This window comes from Vipera ursinii (genome assembly GCF_947247035.1).
Source record: "Vipera ursinii genome assembly, chromosome: 2".
Lineage (NCBI taxonomy): Eukaryota > Metazoa > Chordata > Lepidosauria > Squamata > Viperidae > Vipera > Vipera ursinii.
Window position 1 is genome coordinate 34,042,470 of NC_139513.1, and position 21,823 is coordinate 34,064,292.

At 40.6% G+C, this 21,823-nt stretch overlaps 1 protein-coding gene across 1 annotated transcript in view; it reads right to left on the reverse strand.

The window, feature by feature from the left end:
* The window catches only part of ADAMTS9 (ADAM metallopeptidase with thrombospondin type 1 motif 9), a 160,444-nt gene that overhangs the window by 124,953 nt on the left and 13,668 nt on the right, over nucleotides 1–21,823 (reverse strand). The window contains exons 4-8 of the mRNA XM_083355935.1: nucleotides 5,755–6,038; nucleotides 3,805–3,888; nucleotides 1,718–1,842; nucleotides 638–678; nucleotides 423–528 (exon numbers count right to left, since the gene is read on the reverse strand). Coding sequence (XP_083212061.1) covers nucleotides 423–528; nucleotides 638–678; nucleotides 1,718–1,842; nucleotides 3,805–3,888; nucleotides 5,755–6,038 — 640 coding nt within the window. The remainder of the gene's footprint in view (nucleotides 1–422; nucleotides 529–637; nucleotides 679–1,717; nucleotides 1,843–3,804; nucleotides 3,889–5,754; nucleotides 6,039–21,823) is intronic.

Below are 21,823 nucleotides of genomic sequence, written 5' to 3' on the forward strand. Positions count from 1 at the left end.
CAGCCAACACCCAGATAAGCAGGGATTAACACCAGACAAACTATCAAGCAGAGAGCAATACCCTAATCAAGAAACTATCTAGGACAGGGGTCGGCAACCTCGGCTCTTTTATGACTTGTGGACTTCAACTCCCAGAATTCCTGAGCCAGCTATGCTGGCTCAGGAATTCTGGGAGTTGAAGTCCATGAGTCATAAAAGAGCCGAGGTTGCCGACCCCTGATCTAGGAGAAAATCACACACAATTCACTTAAGAACTGTGGCAATGGGGAAAAACTCACTTAGCAACTGTCTCACTTAGCAACAGAAATTTTGGGCTCAATTGCGGTTATAAGTTGAGAACTACCTGCATTGGCTTTAAAAATATATTACCCAATACTGTATACTGTTGGTTTTTAAAGTTGATATAAAATGATAGCACATACACATGGCCAAGTTCATGTGCAATTGTAAAAGCAGTACTTAGTCCACTGTCTTCACTAATTGAACAACTTCGGTACGGATCACAGACTGTACCCAATTCAGCCAAACCTGGGAAATTAAAAAAAATAAAATAAAAAAAGAACCTGTTATAAAGACACACAACTTGCTGTCAAAAATGTTATTATCTTAAAGAGTAAAAAAAGGAGATTAAGCTTACCTAAAGTATCACATTTGTCGTGAGCTCTACAAATATCCTGCCTGAAAGCAAAACACACTTTTAATGCCTTTAATCTCTGCGCAAGTCATCATTTGCAACACAATAAACCTATTCTTCCTGCCAAACGTTAATATTTTTTCAATTTTTTTCATACAGATTTGGTAACAGTAGGCTCAAAAGTAAGAATGAACTCTAGTTTTTTTAAAGTGTTAGAGTAATAAATATTTAACAAACAATCCAAAATATAAATTAACATTACCATTCAACTGCAGGCATTTAAATGCTACTATTTTTGTCCTGGCCTCAGCCAGGTTTTGGGATGTGATGATCAGCTTGTTATAAGAAACAAGGGCACAGTCCTTCCCCACCAACCTCATTAAAAAAGAAAGGTATATTTCTGCTTTAGAGGTAACAATATCTCCAAATTTCAGGGAATTTTGCCAACATTCAGCCCATGGAGATAGCTGGAAAGATTCTCCGTATCGTAAGCTGTTCATGATATATTGCTAAATTGATCCAGTTACAACCAGATAGTCCCTTACACTTTTAACTAGAATCATTTGATATTTTTACTGTCATAGAACAAGTCAGTTTTCCGCAACCTAGTACTGTCTAGATCAGGGGTCCTCAACCTTGGCAACTTTAAGACTTGTGGACTTCAACTCTGGGAGTCTTAAAGTTGCCAAGGTTGAGGACCACTGGTTTCAATGTATTAGGACCATACTTTCCATATTTGCTACCAGGCATATCCTATGACTGAGAATTCTGGAAACCTATTTGGGTGGTACCATTCTTGGGAACCAAGTTTGAGAGCCAGTTTGTGTAGTGGTTAAAGCAGTAGATTAGAAATTGGGAGACTGGGAGTTCTAGTCTGGTGTTGGGCATGAAGAAAGCTGAGTGATCTTTGACCAGTCACTTTCTCTCAGCCCTTGCAATGGCAAACCACTTCTGAAAAATCTTGCCAAGAAAACTACATCAACTTCTCTGGGCAGTCTTTCAGAACCACATATGATTGTATCAAAGGGGAAAAAACAATCACATGATGATTTCAGTGTGAGCTGAAAATTTCCCATGACATACCTTGTCACCAATACAGCAGTATCATGTTTATCTGGATGTTCTTCACTGAGCTGGTTTTGAGTTTGCTGCCACTGGCAGAAGTTTTTTAGTGTTGTTTGAGCATTGTAAGATATGGCTGGGCCATCCTAAAAATAAAAGGTACAAAAAAAAGTGGTTATATAATTTTCTATCCTCTTTAGGTGTTCTTTCTCCTTGTGTCAGAAGGAAACTGGTATCAACTTTTCAGATCAGCAAATTTTATTGAAAGGCATTTCATTCTGAAAATAAAATACCTACGTACCATTTTTCTGCCCCAAATATGTCACAGTAAAATATAAACTCAATAAAGAGTAAAGTGCGAAAAGGATAGTCATAAAAACGCAAAGTAATATGAACAAGATTCACAATCAGCTTTTGTAATTATATCAACCATACTAGAAACCATCAGAAAAATAGCTCTGCGTGTTTCCTCTCCTACAAAGTCTTTCTTACAAAAAGAAAAGCTGAGTGCTAAATTACATATTAGATGGGCTCACACAACCCGCTTTATTTGATTGCCAAATCAAGCTATTTTCTGGCTTCTTGCAGTGTGCTGAATCAAACTAATTAAACTGCCTGCATTTGTACAAGATGCTGACCCACAAAAAGAAAACAGCCCAAGTTAAAATTAACTGAAGTTAGCATGAGACTCTGTATGCTGCACTAGTGAAAGTGTTGGATTAGGACTGGAGAGAGCAGACCAATAGCCATGAAAATATATTAGGTAACTTTTTACCGATCACTGAATGGCTGTCTGGGAAAAGTAGAGGAATGCAACCTATACTGCCTCAAGCATCTAGATCAGGGTTTCTCAACCTTAGTAACTTTAAGCAGTTTGGAATCCAATTCCCATGCCGGTGAGGGAATTCTGGGAATCAAAGTCCACACAGCTTAAAGTTGCTAAGGTTAAGTAATACTGATCTAGAGGAAAGGGGAATGCAGTATAAGTTCATTTCATTTCATTTCATTTTATTAAATTTATATGCCACCCTTCTCCCTGAGGACTCAGGGTGGCTCACAACAATAAAAATTGAAAAACACAGAGTAAAAAATTTAAAAGAGAATTAAACAATAAATACAAAATTACAAAACAATTTAACCCAGTAAAAGCCTAATTAAAAATCGTAGTCAGTCCAGGCCCGCTTGTTCGGTGTACATCAATAGTGGTGAACCTTTTGGCCTGGGAGTGCATGTCAAAAATAGGAAAATATCCCTCTCCTGACTAGCATTGATGATGTTACCTAGTTTGTGTAATGAAACGTCTGCAGGAAAGCAACCAAGCTCAGGCAGCACCAAGAATCCCTCAAATTGGAAAATGGGCAACTTGATCCTGCTGGCATGTCACCCCACCCACAACAACAGAAACAATTTTCTGTCCTCCTCCTCCTTCCCCCCCCCCCATCTAGGCCACCCTGTACAATGGCACTCAAGTCTTGGGGAATAGCAGGATTGCCCCCACAGCCCAGTGCTCCCCAGAATCTGCCACATCTACTGCTTTTTCATTTTATCTCTCCAGGCACTTTTGGCAGTCTGTTTTGGGCCTTGAGAAAAAGGGCTAGGGCAGGGTAGGCAACCTTGGCTCTTTTATGACTCGTGGACTTCAACTCCCAGAATTCCTCAGCCAGCCATGCTGAGGGGAAAGGGAGAGGTTTCCAAGCTGAGGCTTGCTGGCTCAAGATTTCTGGGAGTTGAAGTTCACGAGTCATAAAAGAGCCAAGGTTGCCTACCCCTGGGCTAGAGTATCAACCGAAGTCAACAAAAAATTAGCTACCAGTTCTGCTGAACTGGTGTGAACCAGTTAAATCCCACCACTGTATCTATCTATCTAGACACACAGTGCAGGGGCTAATAATGATGTTTGGTCTTAATGCAAACTAAAATATATAGGCTCCCGTGACTGAGATAAACTACCTGCCTCTATCAGACAAGTTTCAGCACTTTGAAACATAGTGAATTGTCAGGCATGACATGTTGTAAAGCATCTCCTTGAAGGAATAATTAAGAAGGCATTTCTGGAAACATAACAAGCAGATACACAAAACAAAGGGAGTATTCTCAAAAGCAATTACCTGTTCATTATGTATGATGGCTAATTTCACAATAACAATATTAATTAAATTCCCAATGCTTGGGTCTTTGTATATAGATGCTACCTGCGTAAAAGATAAATTAAAAAAATGTTAATTAGCATACAAGCAAGGAAAGAATTGACAGCTTTTTTTTCCTTCTTTTGAAAAAGGTGCAGATTTTATTGGTATAAAAAATATACAAGGAAGCAAAAAGTGAAAGCTACACAGAAGGAAATGCTGCACCGTAAAGTAGCAGGCAACCAAGACTGGAACTGGATATAACTTTTTTCCTTTCAGTAAGCAAGCACAGACAGAAAACAGCCCTGGGCTACCAGACTGACTGACAATCTTCCCTATCCAGACTAGTATTATCTTCCTTAACTCATATTATTTATATATCCTCTCCTTGACAGTCATACAGGTGCTGGAAGTGCAGCTTTTACAGTTATAATGTTGGTGGTCAGGAAGCAAAAGCTGTGATAACTCCACTTTAAAGCCAAAAGGAAATCTAAAGTTGAAATAAGGAATCTAGCCAAAACAGTGGCTTAAAAACATAGATCAGATTTAAAAGAGGAAACAGAAAAAATGTTCTTTGTTTTCATAATACACCAAAATATTCTAAAACATTACCTGGAGAAAAAAAAATACAAAAGGTTTGTGGTTTTTTTTGTTTGTTTGTGGGTTTTTTTTGTTGTTTGTTTTTTTGTTTTGCAGAAATCACTGTTCTCTGGGAAAAATTGCTCAGGCGATTTAGTAATTATAAGTCTGGGAACAGAGACCACACAAAAATAGGTTGTTTTCGCATACCTAGACTTACCTCAATATGCAAAACTATATATATTTGTAAACAGAAGTCCTGAATTTAAAGATATGTAGCTTCCAGGATCTTACAGAATATTTTTGGACACAGAAATAATGAACTATTTCAGCAAGTAATTTCATTGTTTGGAGTGGGAATTTCTGGACTCAAACTGAATGCCCCTTTCAGGACTCCCCCAGTACAACTGCCCACAACGGAAAAATCCAGGAGTTCAGCATATTTACAATTGCACAGTCATTTGCTTGATATGAGTTCTTTATGTGGTATAAGCACCCTCTATAAAGAGAATTGGTTCTAACCTGGAGGCTCCCTTTGACCTATTCCAAATCAGAATTCCAAATCAGGAATCTTGATGACATCTCCATGGAGTGAGTGAAGAACCATTCCACTATGGATAGTCATGTTCTACATCCAAGAACCAATCCACCGTGGGCAGTCATGTTTTTACACCCAAGAACCATTCCACTGTAGGCAGTCATGTTCTATACCAAAGAACCATTCCACTGTGGATAGTCATGTTCTACGCCAGGGGTCTTCAAACTTGGCCCTTTTATGACTTGTGGACTTCAACTCCCAGATTTTCTCAGCCATCCTGGCTGAGGAATTCTGGGAGCCTGTCTGAGGAATTCTGGGAGCTGAGGTCCACAAGTCATAAAAGGGCCAAGTTTGAAGATCCCTGTTCTACACCCAAGAATCATTCCATCGTAGGCAGTCATGTTCTACACAAAAAAAAAACATTCCACAGTGGGTAGTCATGTTCTACATTTAGAGGCCCATAGAAAGAAAAACCCTAATACAGGTGTTTAGTTAGTGGGCAAGTATAACATTTAGGGGCACAGTGGAGGTGCACAGCAATAGAGAGAGAGCCAGTTTGATCTAGGGATTAAGGCACTAGGCTAGAAACTGGGAGACTATGAGTTCTAGTCCCACCTTAGCCATGAAACCTGATGGGGTGAACTTGGGTGAACTCCCTCAGCCCAACCCATCTCACAGGACTGTTGTTGTGGGGAAAATGAGGAGGAGGAAGGAACATTATGTATGTTTGCTGCCTTAAGTAACTTTCAAAAGTACGAAAGGTGGGATAGACATAAATAAATGAAATAAGTGAATAAATACATTTTAATACTTACTATGGACATTAATGTCAAAATGTAGTGCTGAAGATTTGCTCCATGGTATGCAGCCATTCGACTGTCTGCCACCACCATAACTTCCACATATCGGGGATAGGAGAGAAATCGTTTGATTCTTCGCGGACTACTTTTTTCCCTTATGTTGCCAGTACTGTTTTTACTGGATGCAGGAAATTGCCCTAAGTTAAGTTTCAAAGCCTCTATGTCAGAGGATATGGCATTGGGGGCCCATTGCTTTGCCTTGTTTTGTCTTTTAGGGTTTCTGTGATTTTTTACATGCCCTGAAGTTTTAAAAGAAAATAAAGCAGTAAGTATTCTCCAGAAGATACCTTAGTAAGGCACAAAAAAACCTTATCTAAACTTCACTGGTTCTTAATTTTATTTGACATTCAAGACTGAGAATTACAAAATAGATACAGAGGTATACATGCAATTTTTTTTTTCCTGTAGACTATATGACTTTGTATGTTCCTCAACCTTGGCAATTTAAGAGATCTGGACTTATGCTCAAATAGGTCCATGCTCAAAAGCAGGCATTTAAGTGGAGAAATGAGAAAAACAGACCATGGTTGACATATTTTCCAAATATGTTTATGAACCAAAATGCACCTGTCAAAATCTAGTTTTAAAAGATGTTATGATGCATTACAGCTAAATTTTCTTAAAAGACATTGCATGTTAATTAGAATTGGCAACAAATCTATGCAAATCTACTTTAGACAAAAACAAAACTGTTATATAATAAAGTATATGCTGAAAAAAATGTAAACTAAACTGGCTAAAAAATGTGTAAGAAAGAGACAAAACCAGGCAAAATGTTAAAAAGAAACATATAAATGAACTACAGTATACAAAGTGGGAAGTAAAATATAATAATGCAATTACCAAACCATTCATATCTGAAAAGTACATTCTACAAACACTTAAGTTATATTAATATAAATAGCTACTGTTCAGTGAATTGAGTGCAGGCCAGTGTTTCTCACCCTTGGCAACTTTAAGAATATGGACTTCAGTTCCCCAAATTCCCTAGCTAGCAAAGAAAGGGAAGGCTGGCTGGGGAATTCTGGGAGTTGAAGTCCACATATTTTAAGTTGCCAAGGTTGAGAAACATACAAAGTCATATGGACTAGGAAAAAAATTCTGAATGCATACCTCTGTATCTATTTTATAATTCTCCTTCTTGAATGTCAAATAAAATTAGCAACTATGTCATTTAAGAGAACTATACAAAGGACATTTCTATTCATTTATAGTTCCAATGACTCTCTGCCATCATTAATCTTGTGGAGTTGTTTTTCATTGGTTAGAACAGTGTAAACCAAAGTTTGTTTTTTATTACCGGTAAATGATTTAACAGAAGGTAGTCTGCACAGCTTTTTTAAAATTTCAGCAGCAGTAAATGGAGTCTTACATATCAAAACAAAGACCGAAAGACAGAAAAACACAGGTAAGAATAAAGTCTGGGTGCCATAGTTCAAACAATATAACAGCAGGTCCAAAAATATTTTTTTAAAAATACGTTATTCAGGCTATATGGCAAATCACATATAGGGGCACATATATTGTACCCATAAAAATTGTCATGCTAAATCAGTGTCTTTCAACCTTGGCAAATTTAAAATGTGTAAATTCAACTCATGTTGGCTGGGGAATTCTGGGACTTGGAAGTCCACAGATTTCAAGTTGCCAAGGTGCTAAATTATTATGACAAAATGAAAGAGGACAGTCACAAATTCTTAGTACCTCTGATCCTTTTCACTTCCATATTAAACTAGTCCTTTGAAAACCAAGCATTTTCTATTACTAAACACGAAAATAAATGAAATGTGGTTTCACGTTTGTGTGGGGAGAGGAATTTCTATAGTAACCTTGACTCAGCTACCTCAGGACTAAATACAGTAAGGAGGGAATTAGTTATTTCAAAAGGCTTTCACAGAGCTGATTGCTTGTTAACAAATGCTCCCTCTGGCAATTGCACCTAGGGTAAGAGGAGAAATGATGGGGATTTTCTTACTAGCTGAACCTCAAATGATATTGCCTTTATTTAGAGTAACATAGGTACCTTCACTGTGTCTCAGTACACTGGGAATATGGCAGCAATAAACTGGATTACAAGACTTGCATACAATATCATGAAACAATGAAACAATCAGAATAGAGCCGGAAGGGACCTTGGAGGTCTTCTAATTCAACCCCTTGCTCAAGCAGTAGAGCCTGTACCATTGGAGACAGGTGGCTGGTTAACTGTCCTCACTGTTAGGAAGTTTCTCCTTAATTCCAGGTTACTTCTCTTCTTGATTAGTTTCCATCCATTGTTTATTGTCTTGCTTTGGAAAATAAGTTGACCCCCTCTTCTTTGTGACAGCCCCTCCAATACTGGAATACTGCTATCATGTCATCCCGAGTCCTTCTTTTCTCTAGGTTACCCATACCCAATTCCTGCAACCGTTCTTCATATGTTTTTGTCCCCAGGCCCTTAATCATCATAGTTGCTCTTCTTTGCACTTTTTTTTTCAAAGTTTCAACATTTTTTGGGTAATGTGGTGACCAAAACTGGATGCAGTATTCCAGTGTGGTCTTACTATGAACATACCTGGAGTAATCTGTGTGGTTCTTGTTTAATGCAGGTTCTAAAATAGGCTTGTTATGAACCTGTGCTCTAAAAGCAAGGAAGTCAAAGTGTAGAGTCTTTTCTTAACTAGAAGTATCTTAGATCTCATTGGATCTAAGCAGGGGTGTCCAACCTTGGCGACTTTAAGACCTGTGGATTTCAAGACCACAAGGCTTAAACTTGCCAACACTGGACACCCCTTATCTAGAGAACAGTGGTAATGTTCCATACATTCTCCTGCAGCAGCTTTGATTGAAAGGATTTTGAATTAGAAGCATAAATATGAGTCAGTAGTGTGCAGCAGCTGCCAAAAAAGGTAACACAGTCCTAGGCTGCATTAACAGAGGGATAGAATCAAGATCAAGTGAAGTGTTAATACCACTTTACAACGCCTTGGTAAGACCACACTAGGAATATTGCATCCAGTTTTGGTCACCACGATACAAAAAAGATGTTGAGACTCTAGCAAGAGTGCATAGAAGAGCAGCAAAGATGATTAGGGGATATGAAGACCAGTTGCAGGAATTGGGTATGTCTAGTTTAATAAAACCCCTTCATGGATTACTGCCTTGTCGTGGCGAAGGGGCTTGCGTAATTCAATGAAGCTATGAGCTATGCCGTGCAGGGCCACCCAAGACGGAAAGGTCATAGCAGAGAGTTCTGACAAAACGTGATCCACTGGAGAAGGAAATGGCAAACCACTCCAGTATCTTTGCCATGAAAACCCTATGGACAGTACCAAAAGGCAAAACGATATGACGCTGGAAGATGAGCCCCTCAGGTCGGAAGGCGTCCAATATGCTACTGGGGAAGAGCAGAGGGCTAGTACTAGTAGCGCCAGAAAGAATGAAGCGACTGGGCCAAAGCCGAAAGGACGCTCAGCTGTGGATATGTCTGGTGGTGAAAGGAAAGTCCGATGCTGTAAAGATTTTTTCTCCATAGGAACCTGGAATGTAAGATCCATGAATCAAGGCAAGCTGGACGTGGTCAAACAAGAGATGACAAGACTGAACATCGACATCTTAGGTATCAGCGAACTAAAATGGACAGGAATGGGTGAATTTAATTCAGATGACCATCAGGTATACTACTGCGGGCAAGAAACCCTCAGAAGAAATGGAGTAGCCTTCATAGTCAATAAAAGAGTAGGAAAAGCAATACTGGGATACAATCCCCAAAATGACACAATGATCTCAGTTTGAATCCAAGGCAAACCATTCAATATCAGTCTATGCCCCAACCACCAGTGCTGAAGAGGATGAAATTGACCAATTCTATGAATCCCTACAACACCTTATAAAACTAACACCAAAAAATGATGTGCTTGTCATCATGGGGGATTTGAATGCTAAAGTAGGAAGCCAAAAGATAACCAGAATAACAGGCAAGTTTGGCCTTGGAGTACAAAATGAAGCAGGGTACAGGCTGATAGAATTTTGTCAAGAGAATACGATGGTCATAGCAAACACTCTTTTCCAACAACCCAAGAGACGGCTCTACACATGGACATCACCAGACGGTCAACACAGAAATCAGATTGACTATATGCTCTGCAGCCAAAGATGGAGAAGCTCTATACAGTCAGTAAAAACAAGACCAGGAGCTGACTGTGGCTCAGACCATGAGCTTCTTGTTGCAAAGTTTTGGCTTAAACTGAAGAAAGTAGGGAAAAGCACCAGGCCAGTCAGGTATGAATTAAATCATATCCCCGTTGAATATACAGTAGAGGTGACAAATAGATTTAAGGAATTAGATCTGATAGACAGGGTGCCTGAAGAACTATGGACAGAGGTTCGCAACATTGTACAAGAGGTAGCAACTAAAACCATCCCAAAGAAAAAGAAATGCAAGAAAGCAAAATGGCTGTCTGAGGAAGCTTTGCAAATAGCTGAGGAAAGGAGGGAAGCAAAAGGCAGGGGAGAAAAAGAAAGATACGCCCAATTGAATGCAGAATTCCAGAGAATAGCTAGAAGAGATAAGAATGCCTTCTTAAATGAACAGTGCAAAGAAATAGAAGAAAACAATAGAATAGGGAGGACCAGAGATCTTTTCAAGAAAATTGGAGAAATGAAGGGAACGTTCAATGCAAAAATGGGCATGATAAAGGACCAAAATGGCAGGGACCTAACAGAGGCAGAAGAGATTAAGAAGAGATGGCAAAATTACACAGAAGAACTATACAAGAATGAGCTTAACGTCCCTGATAATCACAATGAGGTGGTCACTGACCTCGAGCCAGACATCCTAGAATGTGAAGTGAAGTGGGCCTTAGAAAAGCTGAGCAACAACAAAGCTAGTGGAGGTGACAGTATTCCAGCTGAGCTATTCAAAATCTTAAAAGACGATGCAGTAAAAATGCTACACTCAATTTGCCAGCAAATTTGGAAAACTCAACAGTGGCCACAGGATTGGAAAAGATCAGTTTACATTCCAATTCCAAAGAAAGGCAGTGCCAAAGAATGTTCAAACTATCGCACCATTGCACTCATTTCTCATGCTAGTAAAGTTATGCTTAAAATCCTACAAGCTAGACTCCAGCAGTATGTGGATCGAGAACTACCAGAAGTACAGGCAGGATTTCGAAGAGGCAGAGGAACTAGAGATCAAATTGCCAACATACGCTGGATCATGGAGAAAGCTAGGGAGTTCCAGAAAAACATCTACTTCTGCTTCATTGACTATGCTAAAGCCTTTGATTGTGTGGATCATAACAAACTGTGGCAAGTTCTTAAAGAGATGGGAGTACCAGAACATCTTATTTGTCTCTTGAGAAACCTATATGCGGGCCAAGAAGCAACAGTGAGAACTGGACACGGAACCACTGATTGGTTCCAAATTGGGAAAGGTGTCCGGCAAGGCTGTATACTGTCGCCTTGCCTATTTAACTTATATGCAGAGCACATCATGAGAAAGGCAGGGCTAGAGGAGTCAAAAATTGGAATTAAGATTGCTGGAAGAAATATCAACAACCTAAGATATGCAGATGATACCACTCTAATGGCAGAAAGTGAAGAGGAACTGAAGAGTCTCTTGTTGCGAGTGAAGAAGGAGAGTGCAAAAGTTGGGTTGAAACTAAACATTAAGAAAACCAAGATCATGGCATCCGGCCCTCTCAATTCCTGGCAAATAGATGGGGAAGAAATGGAGGTAGTGACAGATTTTATTTTCCTGGGCTCCAAGATCACTGCAGATGGGGACTGTAGTCAAGAAATTAAAAGACGCTTGCTCCTGGGGAGGAAAGCCATGGCAAATCTAGACAGCACACTAAAAAGCAGAGACATCACCCTATCAACAAAAGTGCGTATAGTCAAGGCTATGGTCTTCCCAGTTGCAATGTATGGCAGTGAAAGTTGGACCATAAGAAAGGCTGAGCGCCAAAGAATTGAGGCCTTTGAACTCTGGTGCTGGAGAAGACTCCTGCAAGTCCCTTGGACTGCAAGGCGATCAAACCGGTCAGTCCTACAGGAGATCAACCCTGACTGCTCTTTAGAAGGCCAGATCCTGAAGCTAAAACTCAAATACTTTGGCCACCTTATGAGGAGAAAGGACTCACTGGAGAAGAGCCTAATGCTGGGAAAGATTGAGGGCAATAGAAGAAGGGGACGACAGAGAATGAGGTGGCTGGATGGAGTCACTGAAGCAGTAGGCGTGAGCTTAAATGGACTCCAGAAGATGGTAGAGGACAGGAAAGCCTGGAGGAACATTGTCCATAGGGTCGCGATGGGTCGGACACGACTTCGCAACTAACAACAACAAAAAGTTTAATGAAAAGAAGGACTAGGGGTGATATGATAACAGTGTTTCAATATCTAAGGGGCTGCCACAAAGATGAGGGGGAATCAAACTATTTTCCAAAGCACCAGAAGGCAGGACAAGAAGCAATGGATGGAAACTAATCATAGAAAAAGCAACTTAGAACTAAGGAGAAATTTTCTGACAGTTAGAACTGATCAGCGGAATGACTTGCCTCCAGAAGTTTGGGTGCACCAACACTGGAGGTGTTTGAGAAGAGATTTTGACAATCATTTGTCCGAAACAGTATAGGTTTCCTGTTTGAGTAGGGTGTTGGACTAGGGGTGTCAAACTCAATTTCATTGAGGGCCGCATCAGCATTGTGGTTGCCCTCAGAGGACCGGGTGGGTATGGCCAGGGTGGGCGTGGCCTACTGGGTGGGAGTGGCTAGAGTGCATAAGGCCTACTGGGTACTGGGTAGGCGTGGCCAGCTCTACATTGTTTGCATCAAGGGTGCCTATGGGGGCCTGGGCAGGAGTGGGACAGATCTGAGGGTCTCTGGCAGAAGGAGGGTCTCTGGGCCAGGGCCAAGGCAGTGGGGACCGTTCCCTCACTGTTTCCAGGATGGCTTCACGGGCCACATGAAACAACTTCGCGGGCCGCATCCGGCCCCCGGGCCTTGTGTTTGACAGGTCTGGACTAGAAGACTTGCAACTTTGTTATTCTGTTATTCTGCTGGGCACCTATGGCTGGGAGTGAACCCAGGGCCTATTGAGAGGTTAAAAGAGAAAAAAAATTGAATTCTTCACACATATTCTGGGTTTTACAAAGTCTGGATTAACATAAAATAAGGCCTGACTAAGTGGATAAATGCCAATATACCAAGGAATATGGAAAAGACCCCAGAGCTGGTTATTTAGGTTGGAATGAAAACTTGCAGTCATCATTATTGACAAGGATATGGGAAAGGGCAAGATAGGAACAGAAACCACAGATTCAGCTTCTTCATTACCTTAGCTAATTCTCATCCTACATATCGGCTGTCAATTATGATATTTTACCCAGAACCCCTTGATTAAATAAATTGCCACAACTTCATCTCCCATGGTCTTCTAAGCTGGGTCATGCTGTTACACAAAGTACATGTTGTGAATCCAGGTTTAGAGATACTATGTGCTGTGTGAACCTAATCAGACAGCAAAGGCTAGGACAGCAGAGAGAAGAGTGAGAGTTAAGAAACAGGAAAAACTTGCCTCTCCTCCACTGTGCAGTTGATTGATTTACTTACAGTATTTATACACTGACAATTCCATGTGGTCTGATGGTTTACAGATTATTCATAAAACCATTGAAACAATTAAAACCATAATGTAATCAAATCTCCTTCAGAATCCATTTGCCAGCAATGCTGCACATTAAACATTTTATGGAACAATTCTGTCTTTCCTGCTAGCTTAAACACCACTAGGGAGGGTGTTACCAGATCCCTGAGAGCAGACGAATCTATTCCATAATCCATGTCCTGCCCCCCCCTCCCCCCAAATCTCACAAGGTTGAGTCGCTCAACTTCCCAATTTGGGCAGATGCACTGGTAAATTTATCTCCGTTTACGGGGGGGGGGGGGGGGGGGACAAACTATTACCTTCTGTGAATCAACATTCAGCCCTGCTAAATGGAAAATAACAAGCCATATACAACTACTGAACTTTCCAAAGTTTTTCTTGTTGTTTCTAATCCATACTTAAACAATTCAAAGAAGAAATTTTGCCAGGAGAAAAGCCAGTGACTGCGGAAAATAAAAATCTCACTTAAGTAATGAGGAACCCATAGCAGGGAACGTTTTCAATTAGCTCTTGAGAAGGACCTTTCTCCTTCATTTGTCCTTTGACACCATTTAGCAACTCTAGGTCCTCATGGAAGGCAGAAAGTCCATTAAGAATCAGCTCCTGAAGAGGTTTTTTCTCTGTCAGTCATAGATACAGGTAGTCCTCGACTTACGACCACAGCTGAGCCTAAACTTTTGATTGCTAAGCAAGGCAATGGTTGTGCTCCATTTTTCGACCTTTTTGCCACGGTTGTTAAGTGAATCGCTGCAGTTTTTAAGTGAATCACGTGGACATTATGCGAATTTGGCTTCTTCCATTGGCTTTGCTTGATAAAAGATGATCAAATATTGATCACATGATTTGGAAAGTGCAACTTATATATACATGCTGTTCCCAAGCGCCTGAATTTTGATTACATAGCTGTAGGGATGCTGCAATGGTTGTATGTGGGGGGAAAAGGGTATAAGCGACTTTTTTCAGTGCTTTTGTAACTTTAAATGGTAACTAATGTGGCATGTGTGTGTGTCCGCACACACACATACACACATATCATACTATGCAATTATCCATATTTTGTATTATGACCCAGAGGAAGGGTGCAGGAACCAGCACAGCAAGTACATAACTCAATTCAATTCAATACCTAGTGACTGCATTCCCACAACTTGTTAAACTGGATTAGTATTAACCATGGCTTGCTTGTTTTCAGGTACTACAATCCTAGCTGATTGGGTTAATTTATGATTCAAAGTAGGGTCCTAAACCAGAAATTGGGTTAATTTAAAAACCAAGTTAAGCATGTGCCAATTCAGTCTTGACTCAATTCGTCCGGAGTCATCACATTCATTTAATCCATAAAGGCTGTGAAAAGAAAATTTAAAGAAAACAAGTGATGTGAGTTCCCCTGTCTTTATAGACTACTCTACATTATGTTATTGAGTGACTGGGAGGTTATGCCACTAGGAAATCCAACTCTTACTTCATTCACTTCTGGTGGAACTGGCCCTAAAATATCCATACCAACAAAGATGTCCATTCATTTCAGCTTATCTCTAAATGCTTCCATTATAGATAGTTTTCATTATTTCAAAGGTCCTTTTGATCATAGCTAATGGAGGCTGCTAACATTACAGATAGTGGAAACTTATTCCATATTGCTATTACCTCACCTTGCCCCAGCCCTCCCCCAAAACTCCAGGTAGACAATACAACACTGTAATACAGGCTACAGTGATTCAACTTTTGTTCATTCTGCTTATGTCCTTCAACCCAGACTTAATGGGGTCACACACAGAGACTCCCATTGCTATTGCTTAGTACACAGCTAAGTATGAGAATCCAATATGACCTCCAAAACTGAGAGTGCAAAGCTGAGAACAGATCCGAATATTATTGCTGCAGAAACTTCCATGCATTTCAATCTCTCAAAAAGCAATTTGAAATCACTCCACAATATCCTTCATCTCTGTTAATCTTGCAGTTGCTGTTTATCTTCTACTCCAGTTGGTCAACAGGAGATGAGGAAAAAAACCACACACCATCCAGGTCAGAAATGACATGAAGCTCCCACTCTACACTCAAGCACAAATGAAACAAATTGGTCACACGCAGCACCCTCTTCCTCACAGAGGTTCTATGGAGGTTCTCAGTCATCCAGGTCATGGTTGTCCCAAAGGCAACTTTTTTCACGAGGCAACTGGACTTTCTTGTTTTTCTTGAAGATGTTTTGCTTCTCATCCAAGAAGCTTCTTCAGCTCTGACGGGTTCTCATGAAAAAAAAGCACCTTTGGGACCTCTTCCTCCCAATTTTCATACACTGTGTTTTTTGTTTGTTTGTTGATTTAACAAAAAAACAACAACAGTCTGGAAGTTTTCTAGGTTGGGAAGCTGCGAGTGAACACGTGGATCATTAAAAATGTACAGGGAAACACTTAAATTCTCAATTCCATTTAAAGGCTGCCATGAGTTGTGAAAGTGGCATGTAAACAGGCTTGCAATTTTGCAAGCGGGCGTTTTTGCCAACAATCGTAACCGAGACAACATGCTGCTACTATGGTATGGGGAGAACGATAGAATTCTAAGTATATAGGAGACAAAAATCAGTGGAAGTGAGTAAGGAAAGAGACTAATGACTGGCTTCAGCCCAGGGACTGCCTACAACAACAGTAAAGTTCATGTATATAAAAGATTGCCCATCTTACTCTTGCCAATGGTTTGACATTCAATTTAGCTTTGTTTCTGCATTGTTTATCACAATCCTGCATGCCGTTTACCTTTTAGAAGGAAAGCAGTGTGCATAAGTGAGCTGTCAGGCTCTCTCTGTGTATATACATCTAAATTAGCCAAACCACATCTGAGGCAAGTATATAAGAATCTGATTTATACTTCACGTAGTGGGGAGAGAGAGAGAGAGAGAGAGAGAGAGAGAGAGAGAGAGAGAGAGATCAAATACTAGGTGATTTCTTCATGTGTTTAAGCTTCAGAGAGTTGTGATGTGCATTGAAGCGAGGGCACAAAAGACCTCAGACAAAAGCCTTTAGCACTTCTGTCACCCACACTTTACCTGATCAGTCACTGTTGAAAGGGGGGGGGGAGATGTTGGCGTCAGGTCCCCTGTATGGTCCCAGAAAATGGCACCATGCTAAGAACAGCTCCACTACCACTGGAGGAATCAGCAGCAGGCCTTTTCTCCCCTGACTGTAATCCCCTTTTGGCTCTTCTCAAGACAAGGGAAATCTGATCGCTTTCCTACTCACAAATGAGATGAGTAATGCTGGGTCACTAGAGCTACGGGGCCTCGGGTGAACATTTCACCTCGCTCAGGAATCCCTGGCCTCCGCAAAGGGCCGAGGCACGCAGGCCGCCACACCAAGCACACCGGGAGTCCGCCTCTCAGTCAAGGCTTTTAGCCCTGCTCCTAATACATGGGAAAATCTCCTTATCAGCTGCTGCAGACCAAAGCAGATGCAGCTCTCCCTAACCGCCCCCAAAGACCATAGAGAGGTCAGAAGGAAAATGTTGTGCGGGAACGAGGAGGCAACTTGTATGACACATTTGAAAAATATAAAGGTGAAGCCGAGAACAAAACAAAGGCAGCGAGGGAAAGGCCAAACCCCAAGTTGAACACCATTCAGGAAGCTGAAGAGGAAAAGAGCAGAAACAGCTCATTAAAAAGGACACCTCCTCAATGCAGTACGTAGGGAGAAGGGAAGAAAGACTTTGCACAGCCTGACGGGTAGGGAGGGAGGAAAAAAAAAGAAAATAAATAAATAAATCTAGCCCTGGAAAAGGGAAGGAAACTGCAGCTGTGTGATCCAACCCATGTTTCATCAGAGATTAAGCCTCATATGCACAATAATAATAATAATAATTTAATTTCTATACCGCCCTTCTCCCGAAGGACTCAGGGCGGTGTACAGGGCAATACAATAAAATACAATATACAAAAGTTAAAAAAATATTAAATACTACAGCCCAATTCAATGCAACTTATTGCCAAGTAGTTGCATATAGAGAGGGAATTCCTAGTTTCACAGAAATAAAATAAAGGAAAAACCCAGCCATACAGGCAGTCCTCGACTTAACGATCACAACCGAGCCCAGAATTTCTGTCGCTAAGTGAGACTGTTGTTAAAAGGAATTTTGCCCCCTTTTACGACCTTTCTCGCCACAGTTTATTAAGTGAATCGCTGTAGCCGTTAAGTTAGCAACAGGGTTGTGAAGTGAATCTGGCTTCCCCATTGACTTTGCCTGTCGGAAGGTCGCAAAAGGGGATCACGTGACCCCGGGGACACTGCAGCCGTCATAAATATGAACCAGTTGCCAAGTGTCTGAATGTTGATCACGTGACCCGGGGAACGCTGCAACAGTCATAAGTGTGGGGGGAAAAAACCCCAGTCATAAGTCACTTTTTCAGTGCTGTTGTCACTTTGACTGGCCACTAAATGAACTGTTGTAAGTTGAGGAATACCTGTAATCCTGGTATACTGTAGTTTATTAACTCTGAATTTTCTTATCAATGAGCCATTAGGCTATGCGCATAAAAGTTACTGATAATAGAACTATAAAATATAATGAAGTAGAAAAAAGGCGTGAGACACCACTCTTGCTTTTTATTTTATTTTATTATTTTCAAATTTCTGCTATTAATATTTTTTCTCTAAAACCTTCCTTACAAACCCTTCTCCCTATACTCTCCTGGGATTTCATTCCTAGAATTGGCTACCAGCTAATGCAGCAAGCTGGACTGGAATTCAGCTTGGACGACATAGCCCCAGTGTATCTGGACACATGAGATCATCATTAAACCTAAATATATTTAATTAAAAACAATATAAACTTTGGTTTTCCCATTTTTTTTGCTAGCTGCTTGACAATGGAAAGCTCCCTTGTTGCACACAGGTTGTAGAAGTTACAGGAAGTAGAGCATTCCTGAACCATTTTCCCACAAAAGCTTAGGGACAATATCATGTCTCAGGAAAAGGGAATGATGCAATTTCTATGCTGGTGTATAACCAAAATCGCCAGATCATCAGGAACACAGTAGCTCACGTGGTTAGGAGGCTGGGTTGGAGGTTAGCAAGCCCATGTTCAAGACCCTGAGTGCTGCCATGGGGCGGGGCGAGCTCCCATCCTTTGCTCCAGCTCCAGCTGGGTATGTGAAAGGAACCAGGCATCCCCTGCAAAGTGATGTCACTGGCTAATCCTTTCACCCTGGAAGCGCCTCGGTGCTTCTGACACAAGTGCATTGCGAGCAGATCTTTAAGAAACAAAGATGATACCTGTATGAGCCCTTCTCTGATGATTCATACAGTAGACTGAGCCATATTATACTACAAGCCACAATCAAACATGCTAACACAAGCCACAACCAAAAAATCATATGCTTCAACATATTTGATCCTAGTCACCTGACCATCAAAGGCAGGGGTCCCCAACCTTGGCTTCTTTAAGATGTATGAACTCAATTCCCAGAATTCCCCAGCCAACATTCCAATGTTCTGATACTTTTATATTCCATGAATGTTGCTGAAACCATTCTCTCTACAACCATAACATGCAGAAGCCGAGCCCCAGAACTGGTACAGATAGTCCTCAACATAACTCTGAGAGGGATCTTAGAGTCCTAGTGGACAATCACTTAAATATGAGCCAGCAGTGTGCTGCAGCTGCCAAAAAAGCCAATGCAGTCCTAGGCTGCATTAACAGAGGGATAGAATCAAGAACATGTGAAGGCATTACTTGGTAATGCCTTGGTAAGGCCACACTTGGAATACTGCATCCACTTTTAGTTACCATAATGTAAGAAAGATGTTGAGACTCTAGAAAGGGTACAGAGAAGAGCAACAAAGATGATCAAAAGACTGGAGGCTAAAACATATAAAGAACGGTTGCTGGAATTGAGTATGTTTAATTTAAAGAAGAAAAGGACTAGGGGGTGACATGATAGTTTCAATATCTCAGGGGCTGCCACTAAGAAGAGGGAGTCAAGCTATTCTCCAAAGCACTTAAAGGCAGGACAAGAAGCAATGGATGGAAACTAATCAAGGAGAGAAGCAACCTGAAACCAGGGAGAAATTTCCTGACAGCTAGAACAATTAATCAGTGTGACAACTTGCCTCCAGAAATTGTGAATGCTCCAATACTGGAAGTTTTAAAGAAGAGACTGGATAACAATTTGTCTGAAATGGTCTAGGGTTTCCTGCCTGAGCAGGGGGTTGGACTAGAAGACCTCCAAGGTCCCTTCCAACTCTGTTATTCTATATTCTATACAACAGAAATGGAGCCTACCTATCACGGGGTAAGATTTGATGGTCATAAATCTAACGCAGTACAAACCCATTTGGACCTGTTATTATTGTGAGAAGCAATAGAATCATGACAACAGAACTTAGAAAGGCAGAGATATATACTCTAACTTGGTAGATTTAAAAAAATGAAGTCTACTAGTACTAAATTTTGCAAATTTTGTTAATAATGAAAAAGTTCCATGTGGAAATCATGTTTAGAGTAAAACCACAGAATACAGTGGAACCTGTTATCTATGATAACCTGACCCCTGAATTCAAAAGTTTCCTTTAAGCGGGATTGATTGAAGCCATCTTCTGGTATATCCTGTAGGAAAATATGTGCCGAACTACTAAACTAGAATATAAGAGGATATGAAACGAACATCCTGTGTTTTATAGTGGTATGACTGGATATCACCCTATCTCTAGCAATAAAAAACTTAATTCTTGACCTTTTAACAAGTCTCCCTTTCTTTATCATCAAGCAAATCTGAATTCTTCTCTCAGTATCCTACTTCAACAACTCAGGAAAGACTCAGCTCCTGAAATCTGCTATGAGAAATTTCCTTTCTTTATTAAAGTTATTTTTAAGTTCCCAAATCCCCTCCTTCTCCTGGCTGTTCCCTTCACTTCCCCTCCCTACAATAACTGGAAATGTTTAGATCAGAGTTATTTGAAGCTCAGATCTGAAGGACCACTCAACAGGGATGCTGACATAAAGAATTACAATTGGCAGCAATTTGAGCTTATGACTAGAAGAATCCTCTGGTAACTATATTCAGTCCTGTGCAGTTGCAACTAGATCTTCACACATCACAACTACCAGTATGCAAAATTTATTGTTGACAAGCTCCAAGGCTGCAGGCATGCCGAACTTAAAAAGAGAAAGAAACATCAACTGCATCTTCTGTACTGAGCAATTCAGATTGATCTAATACAGTCAAAACAATATTTAAATTTAAGATCTACTACGTGCATACTTGCAATACTAATTCAATCGCAAAAGATATGTTTGGCTGCCAGAAGCACCTACACCCAATGCCTGGATTCTCCAGGTAAGGGTGGCAAAGTTTACTGTCAGAGCTATGTGGGATAATTCAGGCTGAAATTGACTACCCTTTCAACTGAGGGCAAAGTAAAGGAATAAAGAATAGCAAAGAAATTAAAAGGCATGAGATAAGCAACAGAAAAGAAACACAGATAAAACACCATTGCTTATACATTCAATCTGCATCCATTCATTTCTGTCTCTTCCCCATTCCGACTGCATTTCCCCTTACTTTTATATTCCTCCTGGCATTCTCAACTCTGACACATAACACAGTGAGCCCGTGCATGCTGCTACACTGTTTGTAGCCATTCAGCTCCTTTTAAGGAAAACGTTCATTTTTCACAACAGACCACGCCATATCCACTATCTCTCTAGCAGCATATGCACGTCTTAAAATTTCTGTATTCCCACCCATAAATATTTTAAACAACTAACAACATCCTTAGTGTTGAACAATTCAGTGAGGTTCCATTTATTCTTATGCTTGCTTTTTGCCCAGCTTACATTCAGCAGAGAATCATCAATCCCGTATTTGCAGAGAACGTCCCATAATTCAAGGCTCTTTGCTTTATTATACACTGTCTCCAAATCAACAAAGTACAATAAACTTCCCTGTGCCCATAAATTTTAATGACCTGCCCAAGAACAAAAGTCTGGTCTGAACATTCCCTCCTCTGCGCAGAGGCTGTGGTGCATTTCTCAACTTTTCCTCACTGTCCCCTCTTCTACTCTTTTAATCAGAATTAACTTAATATAATTAAATCAGAATTGAATCAGAATTAAGAGCCATGGTGGCACAGTGGTTAGAATGCAGCATTGCAGGCAAACTCTGCCCACTGCCAGGAGTTTGATCCTGAGCGGCTTAAGGTTGACTCAGCTTTCCATCCTTCCGAGGTCAGTAAAATGAGGACCCAGATTATTGGGGGGGGGAATAGGCTGACTCTGTAAACCCCTATGAGAGGACTGTAAAGCATTGTGAAGCGGTATACAAGTCTAAGTGCTACTGCTAGTCTGCCAGAGAAAAACTTCCCAGAAAAACTTAGCAATTCAATAA